The sequence below is a fragment of the Oncorhynchus tshawytscha genome, linkage group LG06 (assembly GCF_018296145.1).
Source record: "Oncorhynchus tshawytscha isolate Ot180627B linkage group LG06, Otsh_v2.0, whole genome shotgun sequence".
NCBI classification, from domain to species: Eukaryota; Metazoa; Chordata; class Actinopteri; order Salmoniformes; family Salmonidae; genus Oncorhynchus; species Oncorhynchus tshawytscha.
The window spans coordinates 61361493-61380592 of record NC_056434.1 but is presented as its reverse complement, the minus strand read 5'-3'; the positions used below and the strand labels follow the sequence as shown (position 1 = coordinate 61380592).

The following is a 19100-nucleotide window of genomic DNA, read 5'->3' as shown; positions in this document are numbered from 1 at the left end:
TTTTGCTCGCCTGAGGTAGAATACCTCTTGATAAGCTGTAGACCACACTATCTACCTAGAGAGTTTTCATCTATATTCTTCGTAGCTGTCTATTTACCACCACAAACCGATGCTGGCACTAAGACCGCACTCAATGAGCTGTATAAAGCCATAAGCAAACACTCATCCAAAGGTGGCGCTCCTAGTGGCCGGTGACTTTAATGCAGGGAAACTTAAATCCGTTTGACCTAATTTCCTGCTGCGCAAAATGTGCAACCAGATGGGGAAAAAACTCTAGACCACCTTTACCCAACACACAGAGACGTGTACAAAGCTCTCCCTTGCCCTCCATTTGGCAAATCTGACCATAATTCTATCCTCTTGATTCCTGCATACAAGCAAAAATTAAAGCAGGAAGCACCAGTGACTCGGTCAATAAAAAAGTGGTCAGATGAAGCAGATGCTACAGGACTGTTTTGCTAGCACAGACTGGATATGGATATTCTAGGATTCCTCCGATGGCATTGAGGAGTACAACACATCAGTCACTGGCTTCATTAATAAGTGCATTGACGACATCGTCCCCACAGTGGCTGTACGTACATACCCAAACCAGAAGCCATGGATTACAGGCAACATCCGCACTGAGCTAAAGGGTAGAGCTGCCGCTTTCAAGGAGTTTGACTCTAACCCGGAAGCTTATAAAAAATCCTGCTCTCTGACGAACCATTAAACGGGCAAAACATCAATACGGGACTAAGATTGAATCGTACTACACCAGCTTCGACGCTCGTCGGATGTGGCGGGGCTTGCAAACTATTACAGATTACAAAGGGAAGCACGGCTGAGAGCTGCCCATGACACGAGGCTACCCGACGAGCTAAATAATTTCTATGCTTTCTTCGAGGCAAGTAACACTGAAACATGTATGAGAACGTCAGCTGTTCCGGACGACTGTGTGATCACGCTCTCCACAGCCGATGTGAGTAAGACCTTTAAACAGGTCGACATTCACAAGGCCGCAGGGCCAGACGGATTACCAGGATGTGTACTCCGAGCATGCGATGACCAACTGGCAAGTGTCTTCACTGACATTTTCAACCTCTCCCTGTCTGTGTCTGTAATACCAACATGTTTCAAGCAGACCACCATAGTCCCTGTGCCCAAGAACACTAAGGTAACCTGCCTAAATGACTACCGACCCATAGCACTCACGTCTGTAGCCATGAAGTGCTTTGAAAGGCTGGTCATGGCTCACATCAACACCACTATCCTAGAAATCCTAGACCCACTCCAATTTGCATACTGCTCCAACAGATCTACAGATGATACAATCTCTATTGCACTCCACACTACCCTTTCACACCTGGACAAAAGGAACACCTATGTTAGAATGCTATTCATTGACTACAGCTCAGTGTTCAACACCGTAGTGCCCTCTAAGCTAAGCACCCTGTGACTCAACACCTCCCTCTGCAATTGGATCCTGGACTACCTGTCGGGCCACCCCCAGGTGGTAAGGGTAGGTAACAACACATCCACCACGCTGATCCTCAACACAGGGGCTCCTCGGGTCGGGTGCGTGCTCAGTCCCCTTCCGTACTCCCTGTTCACTCATGACTGCACGGCCAGGCACGACTCCCAACACCATCATTTAAGTTTGCTGATGATACAACAGTGGTAGGCCTGATCACCGAGAATGACGAGACAGCCTATAGGGAGGAGATCAGACACCTGATCGTGTGGTGCAAGGACAACAACCTCTCCCTCAACATGATCTAGACAAAGGAGATGATTGTGTACTACAGGAAAAGGAGGACCGAGCAGGCCCCCATTCTCATCAACGGGGCTGTAGTGGTGCAGGTTGAGAGCTTCAAGTTCCTTGGTGTCCACATCACCAACAAACTAACATGGTCCAAGCACACCAAGATAGTTGTGAAGAGGGCACGACAAAACCTTTTCAGGAGACTAAAAAGATTTGGCATGGGTCCTCAGATCCTCAAGGTTCTACAGCTACACCATCGAGAGCATCCTGACGGGTTATATGTCTGCCTGGTATGGCAACTGTTCGTGCTCCTACATCAAGGTAATACAGAGAATAGTGCGTACGGCCCATTACGTCACTGGGGCCAAGCTTCCTGCCATCCAGGACCTTTATACCAGGCAGTGTCAGAGGAAGGCCCTAAAAATGGTCAAAGATTCCAGCCACCCTAGTCATAGACTGTTCTCTCTGCTACCGCACAGCAAGCGGTACGTGAGAGCCAAGTCTAGGTCCAAGAGGCTTCTAAACAGCTTCTGCCCCCAAGCCATAAGACTCCTGAACATCTAATCAAATGACTACCCAGACTATTTGCATTGCCCCCGCCCCCCTCTTACGCTGCTCCTACTCTGTTATTATCTATGCATAGTCGCTTTAAAAACTCTACCTACATGTACATATTACCTCGACTAACCGGTGCCCCCGCACATTGACTCTGTACCTGTACCTGTACCCCCTGTATATAGCCTCGATATTGTTATTTTACTGCTGCTCTTTATTTGTTATTGTAAATGTTTTCATTTAAATAGGTATTTTTGATTTGAGCAACGGAGAATGTCATATGGTCAGATGAAACCAAAATATAACTTTTTGGTAAAAACTCAACTCGTCGTGTTTGGAGGACAAAGAATGCTGAGTTGCATCCAAAGAACACCATACCTACTGTGAAGCATGGGGGTGGAAACATCATGCTTTGGGGGTCTTTTTCTGCAAAGGGACCAGGACGACTGATCCGTGTAAAGGAAAGAATGAATGGGGCCATGTATCGTGAGATTTTGAGTGAAAACCTCCTTCCATCAGCAAGGGCATTGAAGATGAAACGTGGCTGGGTCTTTCAGCATGACAATGATCCCAAACACACCGCCCGGACAACGAAGGAGTGGCTTCGTAAGAGGTATTTCAAGGTCCTGGAGTGGCCTAGCCAGTCTCCCGATCTCAACCCCATAGAAAATCTTTGGAGGGAGTTGAAAGTCCGTGTTGCCCAGCAACAGCCCCAAAACATCACTGCTCTAGAGGAGATCTGCATGGAGGAATGGGCCAAAATACCAGCAACAGTGTGTGAAAACCTTGTGAAGACTTACAGAAAACGTTTGACCTCTGTAATTGCCAACAAAGGGTATATAAGAAAGTATTGAGAATCTTTGGTTATTGACCAAATACTTATTTTCCACCATAATTTGCAAATAAATTCATAAAAAATCCTACAATGTGATTTTCTGGATTTTTTTTTTCTCATTTTGTCTGTCATAGTTGAAGTGTACCTATGATGAAAATGACAGGCCTCTCTCATATTTTTAAGTGGGAGAACTTGCACAATTGGTGGCTGACTAAATACTTTTTTGCCCCACTGTATATTTTTTTAAATCAGCCGATTAATCGGTATCGCCTTTTTGGTCCTCCGATAATCGGTATCGGTGTTGAAAAATCATAATCGGTCGACCTCTATCAATACACCCAGTCACTACAAAAGATACAGGCGTCCTTCCTAACTCAGTTGCCGGAGGAAGGAAACTTCTCAAGGATTTCACCATGAGGCCAATGGTGACTTTTTAAAACAGTTACAGAGTTTAATGGCTGTAATGGTAGAAAACTGAAGATGGATCAACAACATTGTAGTTACTCCACAATACGTACCTAAATGACAGTGAATAGAAGGAAGTCTGTACAGAATACAAATATTCCAAAACATGCATCCTGTTTGGAACAAGGCACTAAAGTAATACTGCCAAAAATGTGGCTTAGCAATTCACTTTTTGTCTAGAATACAAAGTGTTATGTTTTGAGCAAATCCAATACAGCACATTCATGAGTAGCACTCTCCATATTTTCAAGCATAGTGGTGGCTGCATCATGTTATGGGTATGCTTGTAATCGTTAAGGACTGTGGAGTTTTTCAGAATAAAAAATAAACGTAATGGAGCTAAACACAGACAAAATCGTTGAGGAAAACCTGGTTCAGTCTGATTTCCACCAGACACAGAGTTTAATTCACCTTTCATCAGAACAATAACCTTAAACACAAGACCAAATCTACATTGGAGCTGCTTACCAAGTAGACCATGAATGTTCCTGAGTGGCTTAGTTACAGTTTGAACTTAAATCTGCTTGAAAATATATGGCAAGTTATATGAAAATGGTTGTCTAGCAATGATCAACAAACAATTTGACAGAGCTTAAAGCAATTTCAGGGAGAAAAAAAAGAGGCAAATGTTGCACAATCCAGGTGTGGAAAGCTCTTACAGACTTACCCAGAAAGACCCACAGCTGTAATCGCTGCCAAAGGTGCTTCTTCTACAAAGTATTGAAATAGGGGTGTCTCTCACTTTCAAAAGGCTTTATTGGCATGACAAAAATGACATATTCATATTGCCAAAGCAACATTGTTGAGCAATTCTCTCAATTCTCTGTTTCTCTAGGTACGCCATAATGTGTGGAATCATGACAGAGTACGAGACTGTGCAGAACAGGATAAAGAATGGCTACATCTTCAAAGTAAGTGATTTTTTTTGACAGTCTACACATAAAGCCATATCTTTATGTAGTCACTGATTCAAGTGTTTGTTTTGTGTGTACTTGAAGCATGTCAGACCTTACCTACATTAGCAGCACCTGAGGTGATGGCAGGCACACCGATGGAATGGTGGAATTTAGCAATAATAAGAGAGGGTAACTGAGGTGAGGTCGGGGCGTGTGCTTTTCCAGAACTTCACCTGTGGTCTCGCTCAGTCAGTGTTGATTCCCAGCTATGTCGAGGGTCCTCCCCTGGCATACAACCACAAGTTGACAGCTGAAGAATCACCCTCGGTCTTATTTAGGTCAGGTATCCCTCAAATTAAATGTAAAAAGTGTTCCTATACATACGGTTATTGTCAGTACTTATATACACTGACTGCTGTACAGGCGTCAGCCTTATTGACTATGGGCTCTATTCAGATCACTCCCCTCACTGTCCAGCAGCATACCACCCTACATCCCACTGCTGGCTTGCCTCTGAAGCTAAGCAGGGTTGGTCCCTGGATGGGAGTCCAGATGCTGCTGGAAGTGGCACTCTTTCGGAGGAGGCACTCTTTCATCTGGTCTATAAAAAAAATCCCAGTGCCCCAAGGCAGTGATTGGGGACATTGCCAGGTGACGGGTGCTGTCTTTCGGATGAGACGTTAAAAGGGTGTCTTGACTCTCTGGTCACGGAAGATCCCATGGCACTTATAGTAAGAGTAGGGGTGTTAACCCTGGTGTCCTGTGCTAAATTCCCAATCTGGCCCTCATACCATCATGGCCACCTAATCATCCACAGCTTAAAATTGGTTGTTTTCTCTCCCCTGTACCTATTCCCCAGGTTGTTGCTGTTAATGAGAATGTGTTCTCAGTCAACTTACCTGCTAAAATAAGGGTTAAATAAATAAAACACCCAGATGCATGGGTTGCATAATGCCTGAACCGCACGCAGCATATATATATATATATATAAAAGAAAGAGGATTTTGCGATTGAGTGGAAAAGAACAGTGGGAGGGAGAGGGTTGCATGACAAATAGGAGCTTGTGATGCATGTGCGTGTGTGAGAGATTTTTGTGGCATAGTTGTGGGTAGCTGTGGAGCAGGGCAGATCAGGTCAGAGGAAAATGTGTGGTGTCATGAATCAACACTTAATGCTGTCTGTCCTCTTCTGTGTTCAGGATCATCTGGATAAGGCCATCGAGCTGAAACCACAGGATCCTATGTCTTACTACCTGCTGGGCCGCTGGTGCTACGCTGTATGTGACATACACACACATTAACGCAAGTCAACCATACAGTGAGGAATACACTCCCTGAAAAGTGATCAATGTAGGAGCTTTGAGAAGGAGTCATTAGCAATACACACTCATTGACACACACTCATTGACAGACACGCACACAAGCACCCTCCACATACCCTGCCATGTGTAGCTATCTGCAGTCAAAGATGAGTGGCTATTTCTCCGAAGAAGGAAGAAAAAGTCACACCTGATGATTTGTGAGAGTGAATTTAAAGGGCGTTCTGCTCTGTGTTCACGTTAAACATTGATCCGCTGTTTCCGTTCAGGCAGCGGCCCCTCTTTGAAAGGGCCCACGGGGACGGCAAGGCAGTGCTACACCTACAATTGCACATTTCTAAGATGAATGGGGCGGGGAAGGAACAGTGCGTGCGTTTGACCCAGCAAGTCCATCACATTAGGCCCATTATCTTATTCCTGTAATCAAGTTTTATGGAAAAGGTGTGTGTGTGTGACTGCTTATCATGATGGGTTGGTTTGTGTCAGGATTAGAAATTGCTTCCATTGCGGGTTATATTGTCTCCGCATCCTGAGTGACGGGGCTTTAGGAACATTAGTTAGTATTTTGGAAGTGTCTTTCCATAGTGACTTCTTTTTTAAATATTTTTTTTAAGATGGGGGGGAAAGTAATTTTCAGATCCATTACTCCCATGACCCCCTCCTGTTTAAATGCTACTTGCACTGTTTACGCACTGTAGTATGAGAGTCATGTTCACACCATGTCGTTTTAAATGTTTATCTGATTCACCATGTTCTGAAAGGGCTCTATACACTGGTTCTGTTCAGGTGGCTCAGCTGTCCTGGATCGAGAGGAAAATTGCTGCTACATTGTTTGGAGAGCCTCCAAGTGCCACGGTCCAAGATGCGCTGAAGAACTTCCTCAAGGTATTGGGATTCACCTTGCTAGCATAGATTGGTGTGTTTGGCAGTACCTGTTAGTGTGGAGTAAAGCATGTCAGGCCTTGCAAATGTAATTTACCAGTACATTTCTCATTTGCCCGACTGCTAGATTTGAATATGGACAGCTACTCTGTTTCTGTAACTTTCATAGTTTTGCACTGTATACTTTAGCCTGTTAGAATCATACAGTCCTTTCAAGTTTTTTTATTTTAATTTAACTAGGAAAGTCAGTTAAGAACAAATTCTTATTTACAATGACGGCCTATCAGAGAACAGTCGTCCTGCCTTGTTCAGGGGCAAAACGGCAGATTTTTTTTTTTTTTTTTTTTTTTTTTTTTTTACCTTGTCAGCTCTGGGATTCGATCTGGCAACCTTTCGGTTACTGGTCCGACTCTCTAACCACTAAGGCTACCCTGCCGCCCCAAGTTCTCTCTCTTTAACTCAGCTTTTCTGATCACTACATTTCAACTCGGAGAACTCCTCCCTGTGTTCTGCGCACTTGCTGTTAGATTTAAGATTTAAAGACCAAACCACATGTATTTCGAGGCTTAGTCTGTGTTCCCACATTTCACATGTTTATATAGAGAGATGTGAAATTACCCCTGTCCAAGATTGTCTTGCTTCATGCCTCTTCCTCATGTCTTGTGTATCTCACCCATCAATTGAATTTAAGTGGTCTCTGTTGTAACTCGTTTCTTCTGGCCGCAAGGACTCTGGTAGTGGCTGTTTAGCTTCAACAAACACATCCTGCTGTTCTACAACTTGTGCCACTATAACTAAGTACACAAACAGTAACTACACACTACCTAGTGCTCAAGTGTTGCCCTAGTATTCTTTTAATTGTACTATTAATACTCAGGCTATATAGGGTCCGAATTTAAGGTAGAGTCAAGTGAAATAGAATTGTCTACGGCTAGAGGCAGAATAGTGCTATGGTTAGTCCTTTCTGTAATTGTGTGTGCTGAGCAGGTTCTATGTTTCAATTGCAGTCATTTGCCCAAATCGTGTACCAACCCCCGTACGGTATCAAACGTATGGAAACCACGTTTGACTCACTTCCATTTATTCCATTCCAGCCATTACAATGAGCCTACTCCTCCTATAGCTCTTCCCACCAGCCTCCTCTGGCCTTATGGTAACACTTAACTCAGACACTCTCAAAGCTTGGGGGGGAGATTTGTGCTTACAATGCAGGGCTACCTTCTCACAAGAGTATGACTCAGAGATTCTGGACAAGGAGAGGGCATTTTGATCCAGCCTCAGGAAGCTGAACTCCAGAAAGAGTTGATTATCAGCAAGTACAGTGTTCTCGTGTTTTATAATATTTTCACTCTTTCACAGGTGGAGGAGATCCGTCCCAAGTACTCCAAATTAAACTATGTGTTTTTAGCCAAGGTAAGTCGGACTGCCCATGTTGTAATGTTTGCGTCTTAGATTAATCTACAGTATATCCAATAATCAAACGGACTCTGTATGTGCAACGATGGTGATAATGATGTGGAGGAGGAATGTGTTTTTGATTGGTCAGTGTTACAGAGACTTGGGGCAGAAAGGTCAGGCCAGGAAGATGTGGGATGCTGCTGCCTCAATGGAAACTGTTTCCAAAGAGGTGGGTACTGACTGTATTGTCACTGGCTTATTCTTGTGCTCTAAAGTCTTAGTTCTCTCACGTTTGTCATTGTTGTGGTTCAAAAAGAGATTGATTGTCTCTTTTTATTTCTCTTTCTCTCTCTCCAAGGATGAGGAGGCACAGAAGGAGCTTGACTACCTTCTCCCTGCGCTAGGTGTTTATTGAGGACATTTCGAAATGGTTACGTCCTCTCGCTAGGGAGAAACCCAGGATCATCTTCACTGGAAGCCACACTATGAATGGAATCCAAATCAATGTCTTCTTTGATTACTGATGGGACAGTACCTTCAATGGGGGCTTCAACATTTCTGAAATACCGGACTCTTGCTAATCCTCTCTGGGACTGGAGATGACTGGATTGGCTGTGCATGCTAGGGAACACTGTTCTGGAGAACAAGTTTATCACAGACACATCTTGATGTCTTATAAAAGCAGATATCAAAATTATTTTACATCTGTTTGCTAAAGAGATTGTGGTAAAAAGGGACAGTTTTGACCTATCAGCAAGCAGTTACACACCCAGAATCCAATTTCATTGGCTGTTCCCATCTTTGATGTAAGTCAATCAATGGTGTTCAATGGGATGTATATTATCTTCCATATCTTGAAGCAATCTGCAGTCGAGTGTGGAGGACCAGGCAATACTGTAGCTAGAAAATGTTTTAATAATTATACTCACCCTGTTGGTGTCATAAATGAATATGGTCCCCTGTAAACTGCATATGTATCAATAATTATTCTTGATTTGTTTTTTTTATTACACTGAAATAGCCTAGCCTAAGAACTGCTTTAAAATAAAAAAATGTTGATGCCTGTTTTTCCTGTTTTAACCCACCTACCAATAAGTGCATTGGAAAACAGCACTGGTCTTTGTGGTTGAATCTGTTTGAAAATCACTGTTCGACTGAGGGACCTTGTAGATAATTGTATGTGTGGGGTACAGAGATGAGGTAGTCATTCAAAACATTATTATTGACCACAGTGAGTCTTCTGTGACTTGTTAAGCACATTTTTACTCCTGAACTTATTTAGCCTTGGCATAACGGAGGGGTTGAATAGTTATTGACATTTCAGCTCTTCATTTTTCATTTTTTAATTAAAAATAATTTAAATAAATAAAAGGCTATAACATGACTAAGTGGAAAAATTCAAGGGGTTTAACTACTTTCTGAAGGCACTATATATAACTATATGTTACCCTATTTCCTATCAAGTACAGTACATTTGACCAGGGCCGTAGTCCACTAAATATGGAATAGGGGCTCTGGTCAGATGTAGTGCACTAAATAGGGAATATGGTGCCATTTCAGATGCAGACTTGGATATTTTTTTAAGTATTCTTTGACCTGCACTGAGTGGACCACTAGTGTAGCTCTGCTGGTTGGCAGGTTTTGTGTTCCTGTCACTGTCTGTACATAGACTGAGATGATGGTCCCATCGGATAAGAGGAAGGACTTGATAGGGAAAGAAACATGACTCCTAGGCAGAATCTCAATGTCATACTCATCGCGTCCTCTCTCCTCTTCTCCTTCTCAATTGGCGGAGGTCAGAGGGAAGGGACCTCTGGCTTTCTCATCCGATGGGTTTTGAAAATGAGGCGAGGAAGAAGGACTTGAGGAGTATGAAATTGAGATTCTCCCTAGGAGTCCAGTTTCCTTCCCTATCAAGTCTTCTGGAAACCATTAACTGGTGCATACTTTATCTGAGAGGTGAAATACAAGAATGGTATAATTTATTTTGCCTCAGATTTGTCTGTGTTCCAGTAATATGAATGTATGCTTTTGTTGTATCTAGGGTTGTACACATTGTACCCACTGGGCGCACACTGGTTGAATCAACGTTGTTTCCACGTCATTTAAATGAAATGACATTGAACCAACTTGGAATAGATGTTGAATTGATGTCTGTGCCCAGTGGGCAGTGAAGTAAATTTTAAGCGAAAGGACCGAGGGGGTGTGGTATATGGCCAATATACCACGGCTAAGGACTGTTCTTACACACAACGCAATGCGGATTTCCTGGATACTACCCATTAGCTGTGGTATTTTGGCCATGTACCACAAATCCTGAGGTGCCTTATTGCTATTATAAACTGGTTACCAAAATAATTTGAGCAGTAAAAAGACATGTTTTCTCATACCCGTGATATATGGTCTGATATACCACGGCTGTCAGCCAATCAGCATTCAGGGCTCTAACCACCCAGTTTATAATATCTTGTAAATTAAATAAGGTACATAAAATATTATAGACACTACGCGAGCCATGTATTTAGAAATGAAAATGCATGGCTCTGGAAACTACTGTTCTATAGACACCACTGATCAATGTTATTTGAGTCTGCCATTTTTCAATAAATATGTGGAATCGTGTGTGTGTGTGTGTGTGTGTGAGGGGGGGGTTTTGCTGGAATACATGCGCACACACAACTATTTTTTTGTACACAACACTTGATTAAAATCTAATAGGGACATTTTCATTCTAATATCAACCAAATATTTTGCCTGGTCTCGGGTCCAAATGTAATGGAATAGCAAGGTATGAAAGCATGTTCTTGCTTGATTACCAAAGGTGACGTGTGGTGTTTTATTTGTAAGCCCCCCTTCCATTCTCCTTTTTGTGCAGACTGTATAGTTTGTTCCGGAGCCAATTTTAAATTTGTCACTGGATCAAATTCAGTCCAACTTCCCTCCAGTCTGGTCATGTTTCAGGTTATTGTTATGGCATAGACTCATTCAATTACCTCCTAAAGGAACACAGGTGTTTGTTCAGTATTAAAAGAACTCAAAATAAATCCTTGGAAAGTTGGTTTTGCCTCTTAATTTTCCAAAGTGGACTGAAAAGTTCATGTTAATGTCTTAATCACAACCCTGCTGCCTACCACAATCACTAACTCTCCCTAACGTACTGTGCTTGTAGGCCTTTCTAATGGACCTGGCCCTGGTATCCTGGAAGGATATCGACCTCATCCCGTCAGTAGAGGATGCCTGGTTATTTTTTTTAAATGCTTTCCTCGCCATCTTAAATAAGCATACCCCATTCAAGAAATGTAGAATCAGGAACAGATATAGCCCTTGGTTCTCTCCAGACCTGACTGCCCTTAACCAACACAAAAACATCCTGTGGCGTTCTGCATCAGCATCGAACAGCCCCCGTGAAATGCTACTTTTTAGGGAAGTTAGAAACCAATATACACAGGCAGTTAGAAAAGCCAAGGCTAGCTTTTTCAAGCAGAAATTTGCTTCCTGCTACACAAACTTTAAAAAGTTCTGGGACATTGTAAAGTCCATGCAGAATAAGAGCACCTCCTCCTAGCTGCCCATTGCACTGAGGATTGAAAACTCTGTCACCACCGGAATCCAACAGCACTGCACCCCACCTGGCCACAGCAACAGCACTGCACCCCCCCACAGCAACTCGCCCAAGCATTCCCAATTTCTCCTTCTCCCAAATCCAGTCAGCTGATGTTCTGAAAGAGCTGCAAAATCTGGACCCCCACAAATCAGCCGGGCTAGACAATCTGGACCCTTTATTTCTAAAATTATCTGCCGAAATTGTTGCAACCCCTATTACTAGCCTGTTCAACCTCTCTTTCGTGTCGTCTGAGATTCCCAAAGATTGGAAAGCAGCTGCGGTCATCCCCCTCTTCAAAGGGGGGGACACTCTTGACACAAACTGCTGCAGACCCCTATCCTACCCTGTCTTTCTAAGGCATTCGAAGGCCAAGTTAACAAACAGATCACCGACCATTTTGAATCTTACCGTACCTTCTCTGCTATGCAATCTGGTTTCCAAGCTGGTCATGGGTACACCTCAGCCACGCTCAAGGTTCTCAATGATATCTTAACCGCCATCGATAAGAAACAATACTGTGCAGCCACATTCATTGACCTGGCCAAGGCTTTCGACTCTGTCAATCACCACATCCTCATCGGCAGACTCAACAGCCTTGGGTTCTCAAATTATTGCCTCGCCTGGTTCACCAACTACTTCTCCGACAGAGTTCAGTGTGTCTGAAGGCCTGTTGTCCGGGCCTCTGGCAGTCTCTATGGGGGTTCAATTCTTGGGCCGACTCTCTTCTCTGTATATATCAATGATGTCGCTCTTGCTGCTGGTGAGTCTCTGATCCACCTCTACCTCCACCTCCATTCTGTATACTTCTGGCCCTTCTTTGGACACTGTGTTAACTAGCCTCCAGACGAGCTTCAATGCCATACAACTCTCCTTCCGTGGCCTCCAACTGCTCTTAAATACAAGTAAAACTAAATGCATGCTCTTCGACCGATCGCTGCCTGCACCTGCCCGTCCGTCCAGCATCACTACTCTGGACTGTTCTGACTTAGAATATGTGGACAACTACAAATACCTAGGTGTTTGCTTAGACTGTAAACTCTCCTTCCAGACTCACATTAAACATCTCCAATCCAAAGTTAAATCTAGAATTGGCTTCCTATTTCGCAACAAAGCATCCTTCACTCATGCTGATCCTCGACTATGGTCATGTCATTGACAAAATAGCCTCCAACACCCTACTCAACAAATTGGATGCAGTCTATCATAGTGCCATCTGTTTTGTCACCAAAGCCCCATATTCTACCCACCACTGCAACCTGTACGCTCTCGTTGGCTGGTCCTCGCTTCATACTCGTCACCAAACCCACTGCCTCCAGGTCATCTACAAGACCCTGCTAGGTAAAGTCCCACCTCATCTATATTTGCAATTGCAACAAATAATCTGCTCAGACCCCAACCAAGGAACATCAAAAGTCGTGCTATAAATTCACAGACAACACAAAGATTCCTTGATGCCCTTCCAGACTCCCTCTGCCTACCCAAGGACGCCAGAGGACAAAAATCAGTTAACCACCTAACTGAGGATCTCAATTTAACCTTGCGCAATACCCTAGATGCAGTTGCACCCCTAAAAACTAAAAAGAATTCTCATAAGAAACTAGCTCCCTGGTACACAGAAAATACCCGAGCTCTGAAGCAAGCTTCCAGAAAATTGGAACGGAAATGGCGCCACACCAAACTGGAAGTCTTCCGACTAGCTTGGAAAGACAGTACCGTGCAGTACCGAAGAGCCCTTACTGCTCTTCGATCATCCTATTTTTCTAACTTAATTGAGGAAAATAAGAACAATCCGAAATTCCTTTTTGATACTGTCGCAAAGCTAACTAAAAAGCAGCATTCCCCAAGAGAGGATGACTTTCACTTTAGCAGTGATAAATTCATGAACTTCTTTGAGGAAAAGATTATGATTATTAGAAAGCAAATTACGGACTCCTCTTTAAACCTGCGTATTCCTCCAAACCTCAGTTGTCCTGAGTCTGCACAACTCTGCCAGGACCTAGGATCAAGAGAGACACTCAAGTGTTTTAGTACTGTATCTCTTGACACAATGATGAAAATAATCATGGCCTCTAAACCTTCAAGCTGCATACTGGACCCTATTCCAACTAAACTACTGAAAGAGCTGCTTCCTGTGCTTGGCCCTCCTATGTTGAACATAATAAACGGCTCTCTATCCACTGGATGTGTACCAAACTCACTAAAAGTGGCAGTAATAAAGCCTCTCTTGAAAAAGCCAAACCTTGACCCAGAAAATATAAAAAACTATCGGCCTATATCGAATCTTCCATTCCTCTCAAAAATTTTAGAGAAGGCTGTTGCTCAGCAACTCACTGCCTTCCTGAAGACAAACAATGTATACGAAATGCTTCAGTCTGGTTTTAGACCCCATCATAGCACTGAGACGGCACTTGTGAAGGTGGTAAATGACATTTTAATGGCATCGGACCGAGGCTCTGCATCTGTCCTCGTGCTCCTAGACCTTAGTGCCGCTTTTGATACCATCGATCACCACATTCTTTTGGAGAGATTGGAAACCCAAATTGGTCTACACGGACATGTTCTGGCCTGGTTTAGATCTTATCTGTCGGAAAGATATCAGTTTGTCTCTGTGAATGGTTTGTCCTCTGACAAATCAACTGTAAATTTCGGTGTTCCTCAAGGTTCCGTTTTAGGACCACTATTGTTCTCACTATATATTTTACCTCTTGGGGATGTTATTCGAAAACATAATGTAAACTTTCACTGCTATGCGGATGACACACAGCTGTACATTTCAATGAAACATGGTGAAGCCCCAAAATTGCCCTCGCTAGAAGCATGTGTTTCAGACATAAGGAAGTGGATGGCTGCAAACTTTCTACTATTAAACTCGGACAAAACAGAGATGCTTGTTCTAGGTCCCAAGAAACAAAGAGATCTTCTGTTGAATCTGACAATTCATCTTAATGGTTGTACAGTCGTCTCAAATAAAACTGTGAAGGACCTCGGCGTTACTCTGGACCCTGATCTCTCTTTTGAAGAACATATCAAGACCATTTCAAGGACATCTTTTTTCCATCTACGTAACATTGCAAAAATCAGAAACTTTCTGTCCAAAAATGATGCAGAAAAATTTATCCATGCTTTTGTCACTTCTAGGTTAGACTACTGCAATGCTCTATTTTCCGGCTACCCGGATAAAGCACTAAATAAACTTCAGTTAGTGCTAAATATGGCTGCTAGAATCCTGACTAGAACCAAAAAATTTGATCATATTACTCCAGTGCTAGCCTCTCTACACTGGCTTCCTGTCAAAGCAAGGGCTGATTTCAAGGTTTTACTGCTAACCTACAAAGCATTACATGGGCTTGCTCCTACCTATCTCTCTGATTTGGTCCTGCCGTACATACCTACACGTACGCTACGGTCACAAGACGCAGGCCTCCTAATTGTCCCTAGAATTTCTAAGCAAACAGCTGGAGGCAGGGCTTTCTCCTATAGAGCTCCATTTTTATGGAACGGTCTGCCTACCCATGTCAGAGACGCAAACTCGGTCTCAACCTTTAAGTCTTTACTGAAGACTCATCTCTTCAGTGGGTCATATGATTGAGTGTAGTCTGGCCCAGGAGTGTGAAGGTGAACGGAAAGGCTCTGGAGCAACGAACCGCCCTTGCTGTCTCTGCCTGGCCGGTTCCCCTCTTTCCACTGGGATTCTCTGCCTCTAACCCTATTACAGGGGCTGGGTCGCTGGCTTACTGGGGCTCTCTCATGCCATCCCTGGAGGGGGTGCATCACCTGAGTGGGTTGATTCACTGTTGTGGTCATCCTGTCTGGGTTGGCGCCCCCCCCTTGGGTTGTGCCGTGGCGGAGATCTTTGTGGGCTATACTCAGCCTTGTCTCAGGATGGTAAGTTGGTGGTTGAAGATATCCTTCTAGTGGTGTGGGGGCTGTGCTTTGGCAAAGTGGGTGGGGTTATATCCTTCCTGTTTGGCCCTGTCCGGGGTGACCTCGGATGGGGCCACAGTGTCTCCTGACCCCTCCTGTCTCAGCCTCCAGTATTTATGCTGCAGTAGTTTATGTGTCGGGGGCTGGGGTCAGTTTGTTATATCTGGAGTACTTCTCCTGTCCTATTCGGTGTCCTGTGTGAATCTAAGTGTGCGTTCTCTAATTCTCTCCTTCTCTCTTTCTTTCTCTCTCTCGGAGGACCTGAGCCCTAGGACCTGAGCTCCAGGACTACCTGACATGGTGACTCCTTGCTGTCCCCAGTCCACCTGGCCATGCTGCTGTTCCAGTTTCAACTGACCTGAGCCCTAGGACCATGCCCCAGGACTACCTGACATGATGACTCCTTGCTGTCCCCAGTCCACCTGGCCATGCTGCTGCTCTAGTTTCAACTTCCACCTGACTGTGCTGCTGCTCCAGTTTCAACTGTTCTGCCGTATATTATTCGACCATGCTGGTCATTTATGAACATTTGAACATCTTGGCCATGTTCTGTTATAATCTCCACCCGGCACAGCCAGAAGAGGACTGGCCACCCCACATAGCCTGGTTCCTCTCTAGGTTTCTTCCTAGGTTTTGGCCTTTCTAGGGAGTTTTTCCTAGCCACCGTGCTTCTACACCTGCATTGCTTGCTGTTTGGGGTTTTAGGCTGGGTTTCTGTACAGCACTTTGAGATATCAGCTGATGTACGAAGGGCTATATAAATAAATTTGATTTGATTTGATCTCTGCTCGCTGGTCACCATAGCTGCACCCACCGGTAGCGCGCGTTCCGGAAGGTGTATCTCACTTGTCAACCCCAAAACCAATTCCTCCTTTGGCCGCCTCTCCTTCCAGTTCTCTGCTGCCAATGACTGGAACGAACTACAAAAATCTCTGAAGCTGGAAACTCTTATCTCCCTCACTAGCTTTAAGCACCAGCTGTCAGAGCAGCTCACAGATCACTACACCTGTACATAGCCCATCTATAAATAGCCCAAACAACTACGTCTTCCCCTACTGTATTCATTTATTTATTTTGCTCCTTTGTACCCCAGTATTTCTACTTTGCACACTCATCTACTGTCAAATCTACCATTCCAGTGTTTTTAATTGCTAAATTGTATTTACTTCACCACCATGGCCTATTTATTGCCTTACCTCCCTTATCTCACCTCATTTGCTCACATTGTATATATACTTATTTTTCTACTGTATTATTGACTGTAAGTTTGTTTTACTCCATGTGTAACTTTGTGTTGTTATATGAGTCGAACTGCTTTGCTTTATCTTGGCCAGGCCGCAGTTGTAAATGAGAACTTGTTCTCAACTTGCCTACCTGGTTAGTTATAGGTGAAATAAATAGCAAAACAAAACATAAAACTTGTCTCGTGATCCTCAAAGGCCAAACAAATATACCAGTGGCTCAGGGAAATCCTTAAGGGTTAACATCTCATCTGAACAACATAGTTACATAATTTGGAAATGTTCTCCTTTCCCTTCTCATAATGTCCTAACTGGATATGTTGTTTGCGGTAGTTAATCATCTTGAAAGTAAGGTTTACTGGAAAACTTCTGCTAATGTGCACATTGCCTGTCTGAGAGGTTGGTCAACTATATCCTACTTTTGAGGAACTGTCATGAATTTATGATTGGCCATCACAGACACGACTGTCAGTCTTTTTGGATAATGGGAAAATGTGACGTAACGAGTCACAAAACCAAACTGTCATCAGTCATGCTATCAAGGATGAGGTCATCTTCCTCACCACCTACACAAAAAAATGCTGGGTAAAATCAACACAATTTGGTAACCCAGCGCTGGATAAATATTGGACAGAACACACGTTTGGTTATTTTGATCCAGCCAGTGTTGCATGAATAACCCAACATATTGGGTTAATTTAACCATCAATTGGTTTATATTCATTTTCATACTGAGTTGACCCAGCAGTTAGGTCTTTTTTTAATGTAATCCATAGGTTATTTTCAGTAGGTGTGGCTTTCAGATAGCTATTTTTTTGCCACCTGTGACAGTAAATGTCATTATTGCTCATCATATTAAATTGGTACCCTGCTAATAAAAAATGTAATGAAAACATTTTTACTCATTACATATTGTAATGTATTATTAATTACATAATTGTTTACATATTGTTACAAAGTGGTAACTTTCCCAACATTGGGATTTGCGTAAGCTTTCTAGGAACTCTTACATTTTTGTAAGCTTCGTTAAAGTTACAAAACTGTTAACAATGTAATAGAACAGAAGAACCGGAATAACATTTACTCTCACGGATGGCAAAAAATAACTAACGGAAAGTCACGCCGCCAGTCATTTTTCTTTTTTTGTGAGCAACTTTTTATTATTATAATTTTTTGGGTGACGGGTTCAAATCACAAACAGTCTATAATTTTCAAAATGTACATGAATCCCCCCCGGCGACCAGAGAAAACCTTTCCCATACCACCCCTTCCCTGTGGGCCTGAAAATTTTACAAAATTAAAATAGTGCCTTCAGAAAGTATTCACACCCCTTGACTTACAACCTGAACTTAAGATTGATTTTTTTTTAAATGACATCTCACTGGCCTACACACAATACCCCATAATGTCAAAGTGGGAATTGTTTTTAGATTTCTTTTTTCTTTTTTTACAAATTAATACAAAATGAATGGCTGAAATGTCTTACGTCAATAATTATTCAACCCCTTTGTTATGGCAAGCCTAAATAAGTTCAGGAGTAAGCATTTGCTCATCAAGTCACATAAGACTCACTCTGTGTGCAATAATAGTGTTTAACATAATGTTTAACATAATTTTTTTAATGACTACCTCATCTCTGTACCCCACACACAGGTATCTGTAAGGTCCCTCAGTCGAGCAGTGAATTTCAAACAGATTCTACCAAAAAGACCAGGGAGGTTTTCCAATGCCTCGCAAAGAAGGGCACATATTGGTAGATGGGTACAAAAAAAGCAGACATGGAATATCCCCTTGAGGTTGATGAAGTCTCTGTACCCCACACACAGGTATCTGTAAGGTCCCTCAGTCGAGCAGTGAATTTCAAACAGATTCTACCAAAAAGACCAGGGAGGTTTTCCAATGCCTCGCAAAGAAGGGCACATATTGGTAGATGGGTACAAAAAAAGCAGACATTGAATATCCCCTTGAGGTTGATGAAGTAGCACGAAGGTGTGAAGTTATTAATTACACTTTGGATGGTGTATCAATACACCCAGTCACTACAAAGAAACGCGTCCTTCCTAACTCAGTTGCCGGAGAGGAAGGAAACCGCACAGGGATTTTACCATGAGGCCAATGGGGGACTTTAAAACAGTTAGAGTTTAATGGCTGTGATTACTGCGTATCACTCTCCATATTTTCAAGCAAAGTGGTGGCTGCTTCATGTTATGGTTATGCTTGTAATCGTTAAGAACTGGG

General features: G+C 43.1%; 1 protein-coding gene across 7 annotated transcripts in view; it reads left to right on the top strand.

Moving 5' to 3' along the window:
• Positions 1–10715, top strand: part of LOC112252829 (regulator of microtubule dynamics protein 2) — a 71952-nt gene extending 61237 nt beyond the window's left edge. For 6 of the 7 annotated variants that reach the window (XM_024424468.2, XM_024424467.2, XM_024424469.2 and 3 more), the window contains exons 6-11: positions 4435–4510; positions 5694–5771; positions 6600–6698; positions 8055–8108; positions 8242–8322; positions 8452–10715. In XM_024424468.2, coding sequence (XP_024280236.1) covers positions 4435–4510; positions 5694–5771; positions 6600–6698; positions 8055–8108; positions 8242–8322; positions 8452–8508 — 445 coding nt within the window. In that variant the 3' untranslated portion in view covers positions 8509–10715. Of the gene's footprint in view, positions 1–4434; positions 4511–5693; positions 5772–6599; positions 6699–8054; positions 8109–8219; positions 8323–8451 lie in introns of all 7 variants that reach the window. The other variant, XM_024424473.2, reaches the window with a different exon arrangement.
• Positions 10716–19100: the final 8385 nt, after the last annotated feature.